The sequence below is a fragment of the Mesoplodon bidens genome, assembly GCF_964165515.1.
Source record: "Mesoplodon bidens genome assembly, chromosome: 3".
Lineage (NCBI taxonomy): Eukaryota > Metazoa > Chordata > Mammalia > Artiodactyla > Ziphiidae > Mesoplodon > Mesoplodon bidens.
In genome coordinates, this window is record NC_138178.1 from 31,796,184 (window position 1) to 31,811,815 (window position 15,632).

Below are 15,632 nucleotides of genomic sequence, written 5' to 3' on the forward strand. Positions count from 1 at the left end.
CTAGACTGTCTTTCGCAATCTTACCAGTAATGGTTACAAAAAATACTCTTTAAGATCATTCAGCAATTGCTTGACAGTAAGAATCACTGACTTATGAACATGCCCCAAGAGATGACACCAGTTATTTTAATTCTAACCAGTTGTTATGATCATTTCATCTGACTGAGGTCCATTCCTTTCTCCCTAGCTTGACCTCAGCATCCTCCTGACAGCGGCAGCTCCCCTGCAGGGTGTGCCCCCCTGGACCAGCATGGAGGCGGGGGGGCCTGTTGGGAGCAGCCAGCTCCTGCAGGCCTCTCCAGAGGCTTCCCCACCTGGCCCATCTCTGGTGAGAGACTCAGAGCTACTGAGATATTTAATTTAATGAACTCAGAGCATGTAGTTGATAGAAGGAATCATACTAAGCCTTTGAGTGACAAATGTGTTTCCTGTTCAGACATTTTAAAAGTTTGGGATTAGCAGAGGGAAACCATTATCAATAGGATGGATAAACAACAAGGTCCTACAGTATAGCACAGGGAACTATATTCAATATCCTGGAATAAAACATAATGGAAAGAATGTGAAAAAGAATATATGTATGTATAACTCAGTCACTTTGCTGTACAGAAGAAATTAACACAGCATTCAGTATAAATCAGCTAGGCTCCAATAAAATTTTAAAGACTAACTATAATCATTACAAGGAATGAGAACCCCTGGCAACGTGGCGGAAGATGCCACCACCATGAAAATAGCTGTGGGGCTGTTTCTCGGGTCCACTCTCCTCATGAACTTGAGACAAAGCATCAGAGCGCAGCTCAGTGATTTGGTAGGTGGCTAAGAGAAAGGGTCTTGCTAAGTCATCTCCTGATGGTCAAAGAAGAGTCAAGGTGAAGGCTCTAAATACCCTCGGGTGCTCTCTCTTCCAGCCTGGTTTTCAGGGCAGCAGCGGCAGCCCAGTGGCCATGGCCAGAACTTACTTGTGTTGATCTTCTGCAGAGAGATGTGCTTCTCCAGCTGCCTTCTCAGCATCACCTCAGCACCGTACTTGCCCAGGGTGCCATTGTCAGCCAGGATGAAGTGCGTGTGCGAGTTGTTGAGCACAGAGAGCTTACTCAGGGGGTTGGACATAGTCTGGTACACCCGTGTCACCTGACGAAATGCACAGCACAGGTCAGAGCTGCAAAACTTGGACAGTAAGACAGGAGAAGCAAGAATATATGGATGTGGGGCTTCCCTGGTGGCGCAGTGGTTGAGAGTCCGCCTGCCGATGCAGGGGACACGGGTTCGTGACCCGGTCCGGGAAGATCCCACATGCCGTGGAGCGGCTGGGCCCGTGAGCCATGGCCGCTGAGCTGCGCGTCCGGAGCCTGTGCTCCGCAATGCGAGAGGCCACAACAGTGAGAGGCCCGCGTACCAAAAAAAAAAAAAAAAAAAAAAAAAGAATATATGGATGTGGAGCGACAGTGTCACCTAATTGTGCACTTCAACCTCCTCTCGCTTCCCTAGCCTCTCTATTGAAGGATTTTTTTTTGTAAATTTTTATATCAAATTAGAAAAAATTATTTTAGATCATGACAACCCAACAGATCATGATGACCCAGCAAGTACACTCCCGGGCACTTATTGCAGAGAGAGGAAAACTTACATGAATACAAAATCCTGTACACAAAAGTTTATGGCAGCTTCATGTGCAGTAGCCAAACTAGAAACAACCCAGATAGCCTTCAACAGATAAATGGTACATCCATACGGTGGGACCCCACTCAACAATAAAAAGGTGTAAACTATTGATACATGCAACCATTTGGATGGATCTCCAGAGAATTAAGTGGCAAGGAAAAAGCCAGCCCTCAAAGGTTACATACCGTACGATCCCACTTACCTAACATTCTTGAAATGATACAACTGTAGGATGAAGGGCAGATGAGTGGTTCCCAGGGTTAAGGCAGGAGTGGAAGCAGGAGGGAATTGGGTATGGATATTGAAGGGCAACATGAAACAAGGTCTTACGGTATAGCACAGGGAAGTATATTCAATGTCCTATGGTAAACCATAATGGAAAAGAATATGGAAAGAAACAATGTGTGTGTGTGTGTGTGTGTATATATATATATATATATATATATATATATGTATATATATATATATATATGTGTATATATATATATACACACACACACATATGCAATGTATATGTGTGTGTATATGTGTGTATATACATATATATATATGCATATATATATGCAACTGAATCACTTTGCTGTACAGCAGAAATTAACACAACATTGTAAATCAACTATACTTCAATAAAAAAACGAATGAATGAAAAGGGCAACATGAGGGCTCCTAGTATATGTTCTGCATCTTGACTAAATTGATATCAATTATCCTGGTTTCGATCTTGTATCGTAGTTTTGCAAGTTCTTACTTTTGGGGAAAGGATAAAGGCTATATGGGACCTTGCTTTATTATCTCCTACACCTGCAGGTGAAATCTACAATGACATTAAAACAAAGACTTTGATTTTTGAAAATTGCCCATTTCTGGGGAGAAAATACTTACATCCCTTCCAACTAGATCTTCTTTATTCTCCACGATGCCCCAGGGAGCAATTCCTATAGCACAAACCCGGCCTCTGGACTTGGAGGAGTGGTCTTTCAAGGCATCCCCCACGTGGCTGATGACACCTGTGAGAGGCCATAAGTCATATCTGTAGGACCCTTACTTCCCATCAAACCACTATTCATGAACTTCAGGGACCCCAGCTCTTAACCACTCCATTTCCTACAGAACAGGGTTAAGACACTGAAAGTCTGAGCTCATCATAGCTAGTCATCCTGCATTGGCTCCCAGAAAAGGGAAAACAAAAACAGAAACCAAAGCAACTGTGCAGGAATTGTCTTTACAAGTTTCTAAGACCTAAGGATGGAAGTACGAGGGGTCTCTTTAGCAGGCCTTGGCTGCATTCAGCTAAAGTTGAGAGTCAGATGGCCTGCCATGTTCCTCAACCTCTCTGGGCCTCAGTGTCTGTCCTTCCTCATGTGAGCGGGAAAGGATTGTCAGAAGCCTCAGTGAAAATGAGGCTTGTACAGGGCTCACTTCAAAGAATGACACATAGTAGGTGCCAGAAATGTTGACCATTATCATGATCATACCGAAATAAAAAACCAGCTACCGAATAAACATTTCATTCTGCCATAAATATTATCAGAATGCAGTATCTTCTGTTTTTTTATCATAATTATCCAAAAGCTCTTTGGGAACCACGATGAGCTCTGGGTTTGTACATTTGCAGCAAGGGATACAGCCTGCACTTACCTGTGCTGACGCCCCCAGTGAAGATCCAGGCCCCAGTGGTCACAGCAGCCTTGATCAGACCTTTCCCAAAGACCTGCTTCAGCTTGGGCTGCATCTCAAAGTTCTGGAGGCCTCCATGCACGGATATTAAGAGCTTGGGGAGTTCCAGCTGCCAGTCTCTCACCATGAGATGAAGCAGTGAGTCTGGCTTCGTGTCATAGGAGACCCGGATATACTGCAAAAGAGGGTGTGACCCTCAACACTCGTTCTTCGATTTGACTCTTGGGTCACAGGGAACAAGGCTACTGTTTCTGTCCAAGCAACAGCCGCCTGGCTTTCTCTCCCATGGGGTTCTGGGGCCCTCTGTGTGAGTCTGTGGCCAAACGATGGAAGGGAACTCTGGAGGGTTCCCAGATATAGCGATTAAAAGTAGAGAATGCACAGGTAAACTTGAATTTTATATGAACAATGAAAAATGTTTTAGTATAATTATGGCCCCTGCAATATTTGGGATGCATTTATACTAAAAAATCATCCATTGTTTATCTGTTGTATTTTACCTAGCAACCTTAGTCTTTTTTTTTTTTTCATTGCCTTAGGATGATTTATTTTATCAAAGTTCCCAGCTAATTTTCATGGAGTCAGAACTTCTATAATGATAATAGTTAATACTGAGAGTAAAAGGAATCCTGAAAATTTCCAATAATGAAATATAGTAATATTAGCAAAGATTTATTTTAGTTATTTAATGAGTTCATTAAAAATTATGTTCAGTCACACACATGCATATATGCGCAAATGTCTCCAAATTAACAAATTTGTAGGAAATTGGTAGAAACAAATTTGTAGAAAATAAAACTGAAGTTTAAAGGAAACACATTTTAAAATTTGAAAGCAAAGACCATTTATAGTTCTAAACAAAATTTGAAATATTTCTTCAATGTGTCTAGCATTCTTAGGAACACAGAAATTACTCCTGTTTGATTTTATCTCTGGATACTTTTTGCTCTTTTGAAGCTTCTAGGAAATATACCTGCCAGGTTTACAAAAAATTTAGAGCAACTTATGAATTTATGTACTTTTAGGTAAAGCTTCTTAACAATTAGTTATTGTTGGGCTATATCCCAATCCACAGGTAAATCACAGTTCAGAATTACCTGAAATTATATACACTTTAGATGCAATCAAAAGTCAAACATGTTCCAAAATAGAATAAATATTGTTCACCTTATCCAATGGCAACCCTAATCTTGAAGGCATCAATTCCAAAGCTGGAAAGATACATGCACCCCAAAGTTCATTGCAGCACTATTTACAGTAGCCAAGACATGGAAACAACCTGTCTGCTGTGAACAGATGAATGGATAAAGAAGATGTGGTACACACACACACACACACACACACACATATACATACATGGAATATTACTCAGCCATAAAAAAGAACGAAAAAATGCCATTTGCAGCAACATGGATGGACCTAGAGATTGTCATACTGCGTGAACTAAGTCAGACAGAAAGACAAATATCATATGACATCACTTATATGTGGAATCTAAAAAAAAATGGTACAAATGAACTTATTTACAGAAATAGAGTCACAGGTGTAGAAAACAAACTTATGACTACCATGGGGGAAAGGTGGGGGAGGGATAAATTGGAAGATTGGGATTTACACACACACACTACTATATAAAAAATAGATAACTATTGATAATAAGGGCCTACTGTATATCACAGGGAACTCTACTCAACACTCTGTAATGACTGTATGGGAAAAGAATCTAAAAAAGAGTGGATATATGTCTATGTATAACTGATTCCGTTTTCTGTACAGCAGAAACTAACACAACATTGTAAATCAACTATACTCCAATAAAAAATTTTTCAAAAAATTCCATAGCTGGCTCAGCTAGAATGTGGCTCCAGAGGTTGGCCAGGACGATGAGGAGGGAGTGGGTGCTGGGAATGGGGATCAATGGCCAACCTCGGGGCTGGACCTTCCCCTCAAGGTGAAAAAGAGGTTAATGAGCAGATGCCTTGGCCCCTGTGAACAGCCTCTTTGTGTCCAGGCCAGTAGGCAGGGTGCCCTTCCGGAAGACCTTACGTTGTGGTCTTTGGAACACAACTGAATTTTATTGGAACAATGATGTTGGGCCGGTGAAACAGAATGAAATTGCAAAACTGGTCTCACTGGGCACGTGAGAGCATTATTCAGAATGAGCTGAAAGGGATCACAGTGCTGACGCCTCCCGTCTTGGCAGGGCTCATTAGAAAGGCAGAGGGCATTCCCTGTTTACATGCAAATGTGAAGGGTCTCCGTCTTCTTGGGCCAGCTGAATGCAAGCCCAGAGAGGCTGTGTGTGGACTTCAGAGGGAAATATTTCCAGAAACTCCTAACCCATGTAAGGGGGTGGTAAATGTCCACTGTGAGAAAAAACAAAACAAAGCCCCAAACAACCCTAAAAAACAAATAACATAATTCGTCTCTCATCACTGGAGATGGTGTGGTATCTTTGTAGAGTGGGGCTGGACTGTGATGTGTGAATTCACAGTCTTGGTACGGATTTAAAGCATACTGTGTGTTCTTTATCATAGCGCCCAGTTTCCAAATCTCATGGCTAAAAACTCGAGTGTGTGGATATATTTCCTTTCTTTGCATTGAAAACTCTAAGAAGATAGAGCCACACCCCTGAAAGAAGACCCAGGTGTCTGCAGTCTGGGAGGCTGAGAGGCTGGGCCTCTGATGGAAGCTGCGGCTCAGTGGCATCCCTTCCCAAGGCCCCTCTTACCATGGCTTTATTGGAGTATCCACCACCCTGGAATTCGAGAATCCCGTAGGAATCTGTTGGGTAGCTCTGGGTGTGTTTGCCAACAGACCATTTTTCGGGCTGAGTCTCCACCTGCTTGTTCTCCTCTCCATTTTTGCTGGCTGTTACACTCGGCAGAGGGGGGATATGCTGGTTGGTGAGCTGGCCACAGCAACACCTGAAAACAAAGGCAAAGCTCAGTCTTTCTATAACATTTTCCTCCTTAAGATGAGTTAACCTGAACAGAAGCAGCCTAACACCTTCCTTATCCAGCTTTACTGGAGACAGAAATGCCCCTTATGATGTCCTTTTCCAGATAATCAATGCATATCTATTTCCATACCAGAAAAGTATAAATACCAGACTATTCTAAACACGTTGGATGGTTGCCCTTCCCTATTGAACACATTTTTAGTCTTTTTGGTGTCTTGACAACATGACTATGGCCATCAATCACTGAATATTCTGTGACAAAGGACAATCACACTCCCCCATGCAGAGCTGACCTGCAATATTTTTCAATATTATTGAATTATTCCGTTGCTAGAGAAATGTAAAACATTTCTCTACACAAGTAACGTTGAAAGTATATTTGTTTTGCTGCTTTTGCTGCTCATACTTTTGGTGTCATTTCAAAGAATCATTTACCAAATCCAAGGTCATGAAGATTTACTCCTATGTTTTTGTTTAAGAGTTTTATAGTTTTAGCTCTTACATCTGATATTTGATAGATTTTGAGTTAATTTTTATATACCGTGTGAGGTAGGGACTTAAATCCATTCCTTTGATGTCCAGGTGTTTCAGCACCATTTGATGAAGAGACTAATCTTTCCCCATTGGTTTAAGCAACCTTGCTGAAATATCAATTGGTTATAGATGAATGGGTTTCTTTCTGGACTCTCAGTTCTATTCCATTGATCTGTATGTCTACCCTTACTCCAGTACCATACTACTTTGATTAGTGTAGGTCTGTAGTAAGTTTTGAAATCAGGTAAAGTGAGTCCTCCTACTTTGTTCTTTTTTATTAGATTATTTTGGCTATTCTGTGTCCCTTGCAGTTCCATATCAATCAGTTTGTCAATTTCTAGAAAGAAGTCAGATGGAATTCTGATAGAGATTGCTTCCAATCTGTAGGTCATTTTGGGAATATTGCCATCTTAACCATGTTAAGTCTTCCAATCCATGAACATGGAATGTTTTCCCAATTATTTAGATTGTCATTAATTTCTTTCAACAATGTTTTATAATTTTCAGATATAAGTTTTGTTTTTTGTTTATTTTTGGTCATGCCACGTGGCTTGTGGGATCTTAGTTCCCCAACCAGGGATTGAGCCTGGGCCCATGGCAGTGAGTCCTAACCACTGGACCACCAGAGAAGCCCCTCAGATATAAATTTTGCAATTCTTTTGTTAAGTTTATCCCTAAGTGTCTAATTCTTTTTGATACTATTGTGTATGGAATTGTTCTGTTAGTTTCATTTTCATATTGTTCATTGCAAGCTTATAGAAATATATATGATTTTTGTATATTGATTTTGTATGCTGCAAACTTGCTGAACTTCTTTAGTAGTTATAATAGCTTTTTAGTGATTCCTTAGGATTTTCTATATACAAGATTATGTCATGTGCCGATAGAGATAGTTTTACTTCTTCCTTTCCAATACGGGTGCCTTTTATTTCTTTCTCTTACCTAATTGCCTTGGTTAGAACCTCTAGTAAAATTTTAATAGAAGTGGTAAGAGTGAACATCCTTGTCTTGTCTCTGATGTTAGGGGCAAGCATCCGATCTTTCACCACTAAGTATGATGTTAGCCATGGATTTTTCACAGAAGCCCTTTATCAGGTTGAGAAAGTTCTCTTCTAGTCCTAGTTTTCTGTTTTTTTTTTTTTTAAATTGTAAAAAGGTGTTGGATTTTGTCAAACACTTTCTTGGTGTCAGTTGAGATGATCATGTGATTTTTGTTTTTTATTCTATGAATGTGATGTATTGCATTAATTGATTTTCTGCTGTGAAAGCAAGCTTGCATTCCTGGGATAAATCCCAGTTGGTTATGAGGTGTTTCATTTTATATGTTGCTGGATTTGGTTTGATAGTATTTGTTCAAGATTTCTGCATCCATATTCACAAGAGATATTAATCTGTAGTTGCCCTTTCTTGTGCTGTCTTTGGTTTTAATATCAAGGTAGTACTGGCCTCATAAAATGAGTTGGGAAGTGCTCTCTCATCTTCTATTTTTTGAAAGAGCTTGGGAAGAATTGGTATCAATTCTTCTTTAAATATTTGGTAAAATTCAGCCGTGAAGCCCTCTGGACCTAAGCTTTTCTTTGTAGGTAATGTTTGATGACTAATCCTGCCTCTTCACTTCTTATAGGTTTCTTCAGATTATGCATTTCCTCTTGAATCATTTTGGCAGTTTGTGCTTTCTAGGAATTTGTCCATTTCATCTAAGTTATCTAACTTATTGTCATTGGTATACAGGTCATAGTGTTCCTTTATACTCATTTCTATTTCTGTAAGATTGGTAGTAATGTCTCTTCATTTCTGATTCTAGTATTTTAAGTCTTCTCTCTTTCTTCATCAATCTAACTAAAGGTTTGTCAATTTTGTGGCTCTTTTCCAAGAACAAGCTTTTAATTTCATTGATGTTTCTCTATCGTTTTAAGATTTTCTATTTCATTAACTCCCATTCTATTTTCTATTATTTCCTCCCTTTTCTTTCTTTCAGGTTTAGTTTGTCCTTCTCTTCCCAGTGTGTTATAACATTAGGAACTCTAACAAAGAGGCCAGAAGATACCCTGGAAATCTGTCTAAAGCCCTCATCTCCTTGATCTCACTAAGTCTAAGAGGAAAGTGTGGGTCCATCTGCTTGTGAAAACTCAAATGAGTGAGTGGAGGACAGCGCCTCTCCCCTGAGGCTGTCTGCATCTTTACAGAGGAACTTATAGTGCAGGTGACTCCCTAGTTAATGACTCACGTGGGGCATAAGTTCTAGCTGTCCTTGACTTCTTCTCTTTCTCCCCCAAACACCAGAATAGTTGCTGGCAACTGGCAGAGAAGTGCAGGTTTGAATAATGTCTTAATTATGGCTTCTAATTTACCTGTTAGGATCTTTAGTGCTGGGAATTACAAAGATACATTCTCGTTTGCAAAAGGTTTTTTCTATCCAAGCTTTCTGTCCCTGGAAGAGAAAAAAGTGGAAATTAGACCAAGATATTCCCAAGCCATCCATAGAGTTCATTCTTTTGCTTTTATAAAATGAATAATAACAGGAAGTCTGTCCAAAACATCTGAATAGACACGTCCAAGAATGGTAGACACAAGTCTTTCAGGATCTTAGCTCTGGTTTCTTTTAAGAGAAATGGCTCAGAAGTATGTATTCATGGTTTCCATAGGGCTACAACCTGGGTTTTGTATGCTAGTCAGAGTCTGAAAATGGAGAATGATGATGCCCCTGGAGTAAGCCAGTGCCCCACGGAGCCTGGTGTGGACGTGAGTTACCGGAGAAGCTGACAAAGTTGGCCAGTCTCTGGTCAGGTCTTTGATTTGCTCTCAAGACCCCATCTTCTCCAGATTCTCAGGCTCCCCACACACCATAGTCATTTTTAATTAATTAATTAATTTACAAGTAATTTTTCTAAATGGTGCTCAGATTCACTGAATGTTATTTTTAGAATTAAAAATATTGGAGGTGGGATCCGAGAGCTGCAGGCAGGCTTGATGTACCCCACCTCAGGGTGGTGCTCTGACTGCTGCAACTGTTGAAGGGCTGCCTCTGGGGAGACAGCGAGGTGCCACTGACCCCTTAAACATCTTCTTCTGAAGTACATTCTATGCTAGGAGGAATGACTGCACTATTTTCCTGTGCTATGTCAGTCAGACCTGGTAGAGGTAACTTCTCTACAGAAACCCCAAACCTGGCAAGGATGGTTCAGATTTTGGCAGATTGTTGCTTCATCCCCACCCAACACTGATAATATCAGCAGAAGGACCTTCACCCAAAATGAAAATAAATAAGGAAACACAAGCCTTAAATGACACATTAAACAAGATGGACTTAATTGATATTTATAGGACATTCCATCCAAAACCAACAGAATACACATTTTTCTCAAGTGCTCATGGAACATTCTCCAGGATAGATCATATCTTGGGTCACCAATCAAGCCTTGGTAAATTTAAGAAAATTGAAATTGTATCAAGTATCTTTTCCAACAACAACACTATGAGACTAGATATCAGCTACAGGAAAAAAATCTGTAAAAAATACAAACACATGGAGGCTAAACAATACACTACTAAATAACCAAGAAATCACTGAAGAAATAAAAAAATACCTAGAAAAAAATGACTATGATAACACAACAACCCAAAACCTATGGGATGCAGCAAAAGCAGTTCTAAGAGGGAAGTTTATAGCAATGCAGTCCTACCTCAAGAAACAAGAAACATCTCAAATAAACAGCCTAACCTTACACTTAAAACAATTAGAGAAAGAAGAACAAAAAAACCCAAAGTTAGCAGAAAGAAAGAAATCGTAAAGATCAGATCAGAAATAAATGAAAAAGAAATGAAGGAAACAATAGTAAAGATCAATAAAACTAAAAGCTGGTTCTTTGAGAAGATAAACAAAATTGATAAACCATTAGCCACACTCATCAAGAAAAAAAGGGAGAAGACTCAAATCAATAGAATTAGAAATGAAAAAGAAGTAACAACTGACACTGCAGAAAAACAAAGGATCATGAGAGATTACTACAAGCAACTATATGCCAATAAAATGGACAACCTGGAAGAAATGCATGAATTCTTAGAAAAGCATAACCTTCCGAGACTGAACCAGGAAGAAATAGAAAATATAAACAGACCAATCACAAGCACTGAAATTGAAATTGTGTTAAAAATCTTCCAACAAACAAAAGTCCAGGACCAGATAGCTTCACAGGCAAATTCTATCAAACGTTTAGAGAAGAGCTAACATCTATCTTTCTCAGACTCTTCCAAAATATAGCAGAGGGAGCAAGATTGTTTTGGTTTTCCTGGGTCCCTTGTATTTCCATATGAATATTTGGCTCTGCTTGTTGATTTCTGGGAGGAAAAAAAAAGCAGGTAGGATTTAGATGGGGATTGTGCTGAATCACTTCATCAGTTTGGGGAATATTGCCATTTAATTTATGTTAAGCATTTCAATTTGTGAACATAGGTTATCTTTCCATTTGTTTAGATCTTCTTAATTTGATTTCTTTCAACAATGTTTTATAGTTTCAAGGGTACAAGTCTTGTACTTCTTTTGTTAAATTTTTTTCTAGGTAGCACATTGTTTTGAGTACTTATTTTCTTTCTGTTACAAGATACTCTATGCCTGTCTTGTTCATTTCTTCACCCAGACTTAAAATGAGCCATTTCTCCAAGGAGCCCTGGTTCTGTATAATGGATAATAGTATTTAGAAAACATTATCAGAGTGCTCAGTGTGTTCTAAAATACTCATTGTAGAGAGGAAACTAAGGCTCTCTGAGTTTAAATATCTTGTTTGTTGGCCTTCTGCAGATACTATTGTCAACTAAAATGAGCCGGAATTGTTTGGAGAACACTGCATTTATGTTTGCAGGCAGAATAAATAGGACTGGTCTAGAATATATTATTGTTGTGAGAAAGCAAGAATACTTTCCAAGATGTTCAGAAGTACTGACAAAGATGCCAACTTCAAAGACCTTTTATTGGCTGAATTTTGATAATTTAAATATGAAAAAGAAGACCATGATTATAATAACTAGAACTAGTTGAATCTGTAAAAAGCCCTAAGTCCATGAGGGTGCTCAAAAAGAACAGATTGAGTTCCATAAAATCATATCTATATATGTCTGGGGATTTATGATCCCCAGTTATAAAATATACAAAAATATATACCTCATGGTTACTGGCTAAATAACTCATTAAGGATCAAGGAGTAGACTGTGGAGAAATGGATTTGTAACTGTGGTCCTTAGACCATGTTCAATATAAGAACCTCCCAAATACAAGTGTGGTTGAACATATGTTGAGGGAGCCTTCAAGGAAGTCTGGGGCCTAGTTCTGGACAAATGCTCAGAGAAGCTTGAGATTTGACCTATAACTCATCTACCTCTCAGTAAATTCCTCCATGCTAGATGTACGTTGTATATATATATCAGGTAGTTGGCAAACACTTTCCAGAATCTCAAGCAGTGGGAGAAGTCAGGAAGCTATAAAATTCCCCTCCTTCCAGAAGTATAAAGTAGGTGCTACTTATCCCTGGAAAAAACCATCATTCTGTTTGGTTAGTATCACTGGCAACTGTGTATTTCCACAAGGATTCTAGGGACCCAGGATGCTGTAAAGGATGCAGTGTTCCCTAATTTCTATTTTTCCTATTTTAATGAAAACCATATAGTTGTTTTTGTGTTTATCTTTCCCAATTGAGACATTTATAGGAAAGAAAAAGTAGAGAATTTTGACAGCTGTTGAAGATTCTTTATGTACAATGTGAGTCTTTGGAACTAGCAATTAGAAGGTTACAATTTGTGTATTAAGCTGGTAGAATAATATAAACTAACTAAATGATAATCCTTAAGTATATTCACAGTTGCTATACTCTTTGATCTTCAGCATTTTTGAAGTGTGTACCATAAATCCCATTGTTTGATTATGAGCACTCATATTTTTGAGCAAAATTACTATTACTATTTTCTGGCCAACCAGAAAACTATTCTTATATCATATACAAAAGTTTAGAATGTTTATTTATGGAAAATTAAATAGCAATATTCACTATAACATGATAATGATATATTACAACAAAAAGGCAAAGGGTTCCTGGGATGAGTGTGATGGGAAGATTTTCAGGTCACTCTGAGGTCTGACAGCATGATTATATACTTGGACATTTCCTAAGTGAACCATGCTAAGAGGAGTTGAACAATATTACATGCAATTGGGATTTGTTGTTTTATAAAATAATTTATTGATATGATTACAAACTATATCCATGAGAAGTGGCTGTTAGTGAAGAAAATACATGGTGAAAGCCAATTAGCATACACATATCCAGTCTTTGACCTTAGTGATATAAATATTTTCTTTACTACGTATATGTGAATGCTTTGTTTCTATTAGTTTGACCAATATCCTGAGTATCTCTGAGCAGAAGATGTTCATGTTCACCTGTTGAGCAGGCCTCTGATGACTGCAGGAAGGCTGGACAATTTTTTCTTTTGTCTAATTGGTGAAATCACCCCGTAAGTTCTAACTAGCCTATCTGATTTGTCCTCTTCTTTTTTTTTTTTTTTTCTTTTTTTTTGCGGTACGCGGGGCTCTCACTGTTGTGGCCTCTCCCATTGCGGAGCACAGGCTCCGGACGCGTAGGCTCAGCGGCCATGGCTCACGGGCCCAGCCGCTCCGCGGCATGTGGGATCTTCCCGGACCGGGGCACGAACCCGCGTCCCCTGCATCAGCAGGCGGACTCTCAACCACTGCGCCACCAGGGAAGCCCTGTCCTCTTCTTTTTAAAATTGGAACTTTTATCTCTGAACTTATTTAAAAGGTATTATATTACTCATTTTAAAAAGGATTTAATGTAGCATCTTCTAGAACGGGTCAGTTTTTGATGTCCTATGTAGCTACTAAGTTTTTTCTATCTTAGCGTATATCGCTCCTTCTTTTTTTTTGAATGGCTCTTTGGGAGAATTAAAGTATTTTCCAAGAAAAAAAAATATTGGAGGTTGTGAGGAAATACGTATTCATATAACACCACTGCTGGGGCTGGAAATTGGTACATTCTCCATCGAGGGTAATTTGGCAATAATTTGTCACAATTATGAAGCTTATACCTTTTGACGTGCCATTTTTAGGATTTTAATCTACAGATATGCCTGAACAAACGACACATGTCCAGGGTTATTTACTGCATCACTGCTTATGATATCAAAAGGCTGGGAGTCACCTGCTGTTTATCAGTAGGGGATTGTTACCTGAATCATAGAACAGTTGTCAATTTTCTGAAACTCTAAAAAAAAAAAAAAAAAAAGGAATAAGACGTTCTCTATCAATAGGGAAAGATCACTGAGCTATAGTAAGTGAAAAAGGAAGTCATGGGTTAATTTCTAGAGTATCATCATTCTGTTAGAGGGGAGAAATGTAAATATGCAAGTACACTTGCTGGAAAATAGGCACCACATACTGGGAAGGATTCCCCAGGAGCAGCTGACACCGGTTCCCCCAGGGGGAGATCTTGAGGCCTCGGGGACCTGGGTGGGAAGGAGATGCCCATAGCCTGGGTGCCTTTCTCAATTTTTTTTTTTTTTAAGATTTATTTATTTATTTATTTTTGGCTGCGTTGGGTCTTCGTTGCAGTGCGCAGCCTTCTCTTGTGGTAGCTTCTCTTGCTGTGGAGCAAGGGCTCTAGGCGCGCAGGCTTCTGTGGTGTTGGAGCACAGGCTCAGTAGTTGTGGCTCGTGGGCTGTAGAGCGCAGGCTCAGTAGTTGTGGCTCACGGGCTTAGTTGCTCCGCGGCATGTGGGATCTCCCCCAACCAGGGATCGAACCCATGTCCCCTGCACTGGCAGGCGGTTCTTAACCACTGCACCACAAGGGAAGCCTGCCTTTCTCAATTTTTTAAAAGAGTTAATGTTTTTATCATACTAAGTTAAGTAAGCCAGACAGAGAAAGAAAAATATCATATGAGATCGCTTATATGTGGAATCTAAAAAAATTATACAAATGAACTTATTTACAGAATAGAAACAGACTCACAGGCATAGAAAACAAATTTATGGTTACCAAAGGGGAAGGGGGGGGAGGGATAAATTAGGAGTTTGGGATTAACATAAACACACTACTATATATAAAATAGATAAACAACAAGGACCTACTGTATGGCACAGGGAACTATACTCAATATCTTGTAATAACCTATAAAGGAAAAGAAATTGAAAAAGAATACATGGGAATTCCCTGGTGGTCCAGGGTTAGGACTCGGCGCTTTCACTGCCTGGGCTGGGGTTCAATCCCCGGTCAGAGAACTAAGATCTTGCAAGCTGCATGGCGCTGCCAAAAAAAAAAAAAAAAGAATATATATAGAATATATATATATATATATATATTCTATATATATATTAATATATAATATATATATATGTATTATATATAGAATCACTTTGCTGTACACCTGAAACTAACACAACATTGTAAATCAACTATACTCCAATTAAAAAAAAAAGACTAAATAAAGACTTTTTTTTTTTAGAGCAGTTCTAGCTTCACAACAAAATTGAGAGGGAGGTACAGATTTCCCACATACGCCCTGACCCTCCCCCATTATCAACATTCTCCACCAGGGTGGTGCATTTATTACCAAGGTCAAACCTACAATGACACATCACCATCACCCGAAGTCCATAGTATACGTTACTTCACTCTCGGCATCATACATTCTATGGGTTGGACAAATTATAATGACATGTAGCCATCATTATAATATCATACAAAGTATTTTCACTGCCCTAAAAATCCTCTGTGCTCCACCTATTCA

The 15,632-nt window shown here is 39.2% G+C and overlaps 1 protein-coding gene across 1 annotated transcript in view; it reads right to left on the reverse strand.

Moving 5' to 3' along the window:
• Positions 1-15,632, reverse strand: part of TRPM1 (transient receptor potential cation channel subfamily M member 1) — a gene marked incomplete at its 3' end in the record, with an annotated part of 136,051 nt that overhangs the window by 59,914 nt on the left and 60,505 nt on the right. Inside the window, exons 2-6 of the mRNA XM_081227301.1 lie at positions 9,190-9,269; positions 6,074-6,269; positions 3,304-3,517; positions 2,548-2,672; positions 963-1,134 (exon numbers count right to left, since the gene is read on the reverse strand). Of these exons, the coding sequence (XP_081083427.1) occupies positions 963-1,134; positions 2,548-2,672; positions 3,304-3,517; positions 6,074-6,269; positions 9,190-9,269 (787 nt within the window). The remainder of the gene's footprint in view (positions 1-962; positions 1,135-2,547; positions 2,673-3,303; positions 3,518-6,073; positions 6,270-9,189; positions 9,270-15,632) is intronic.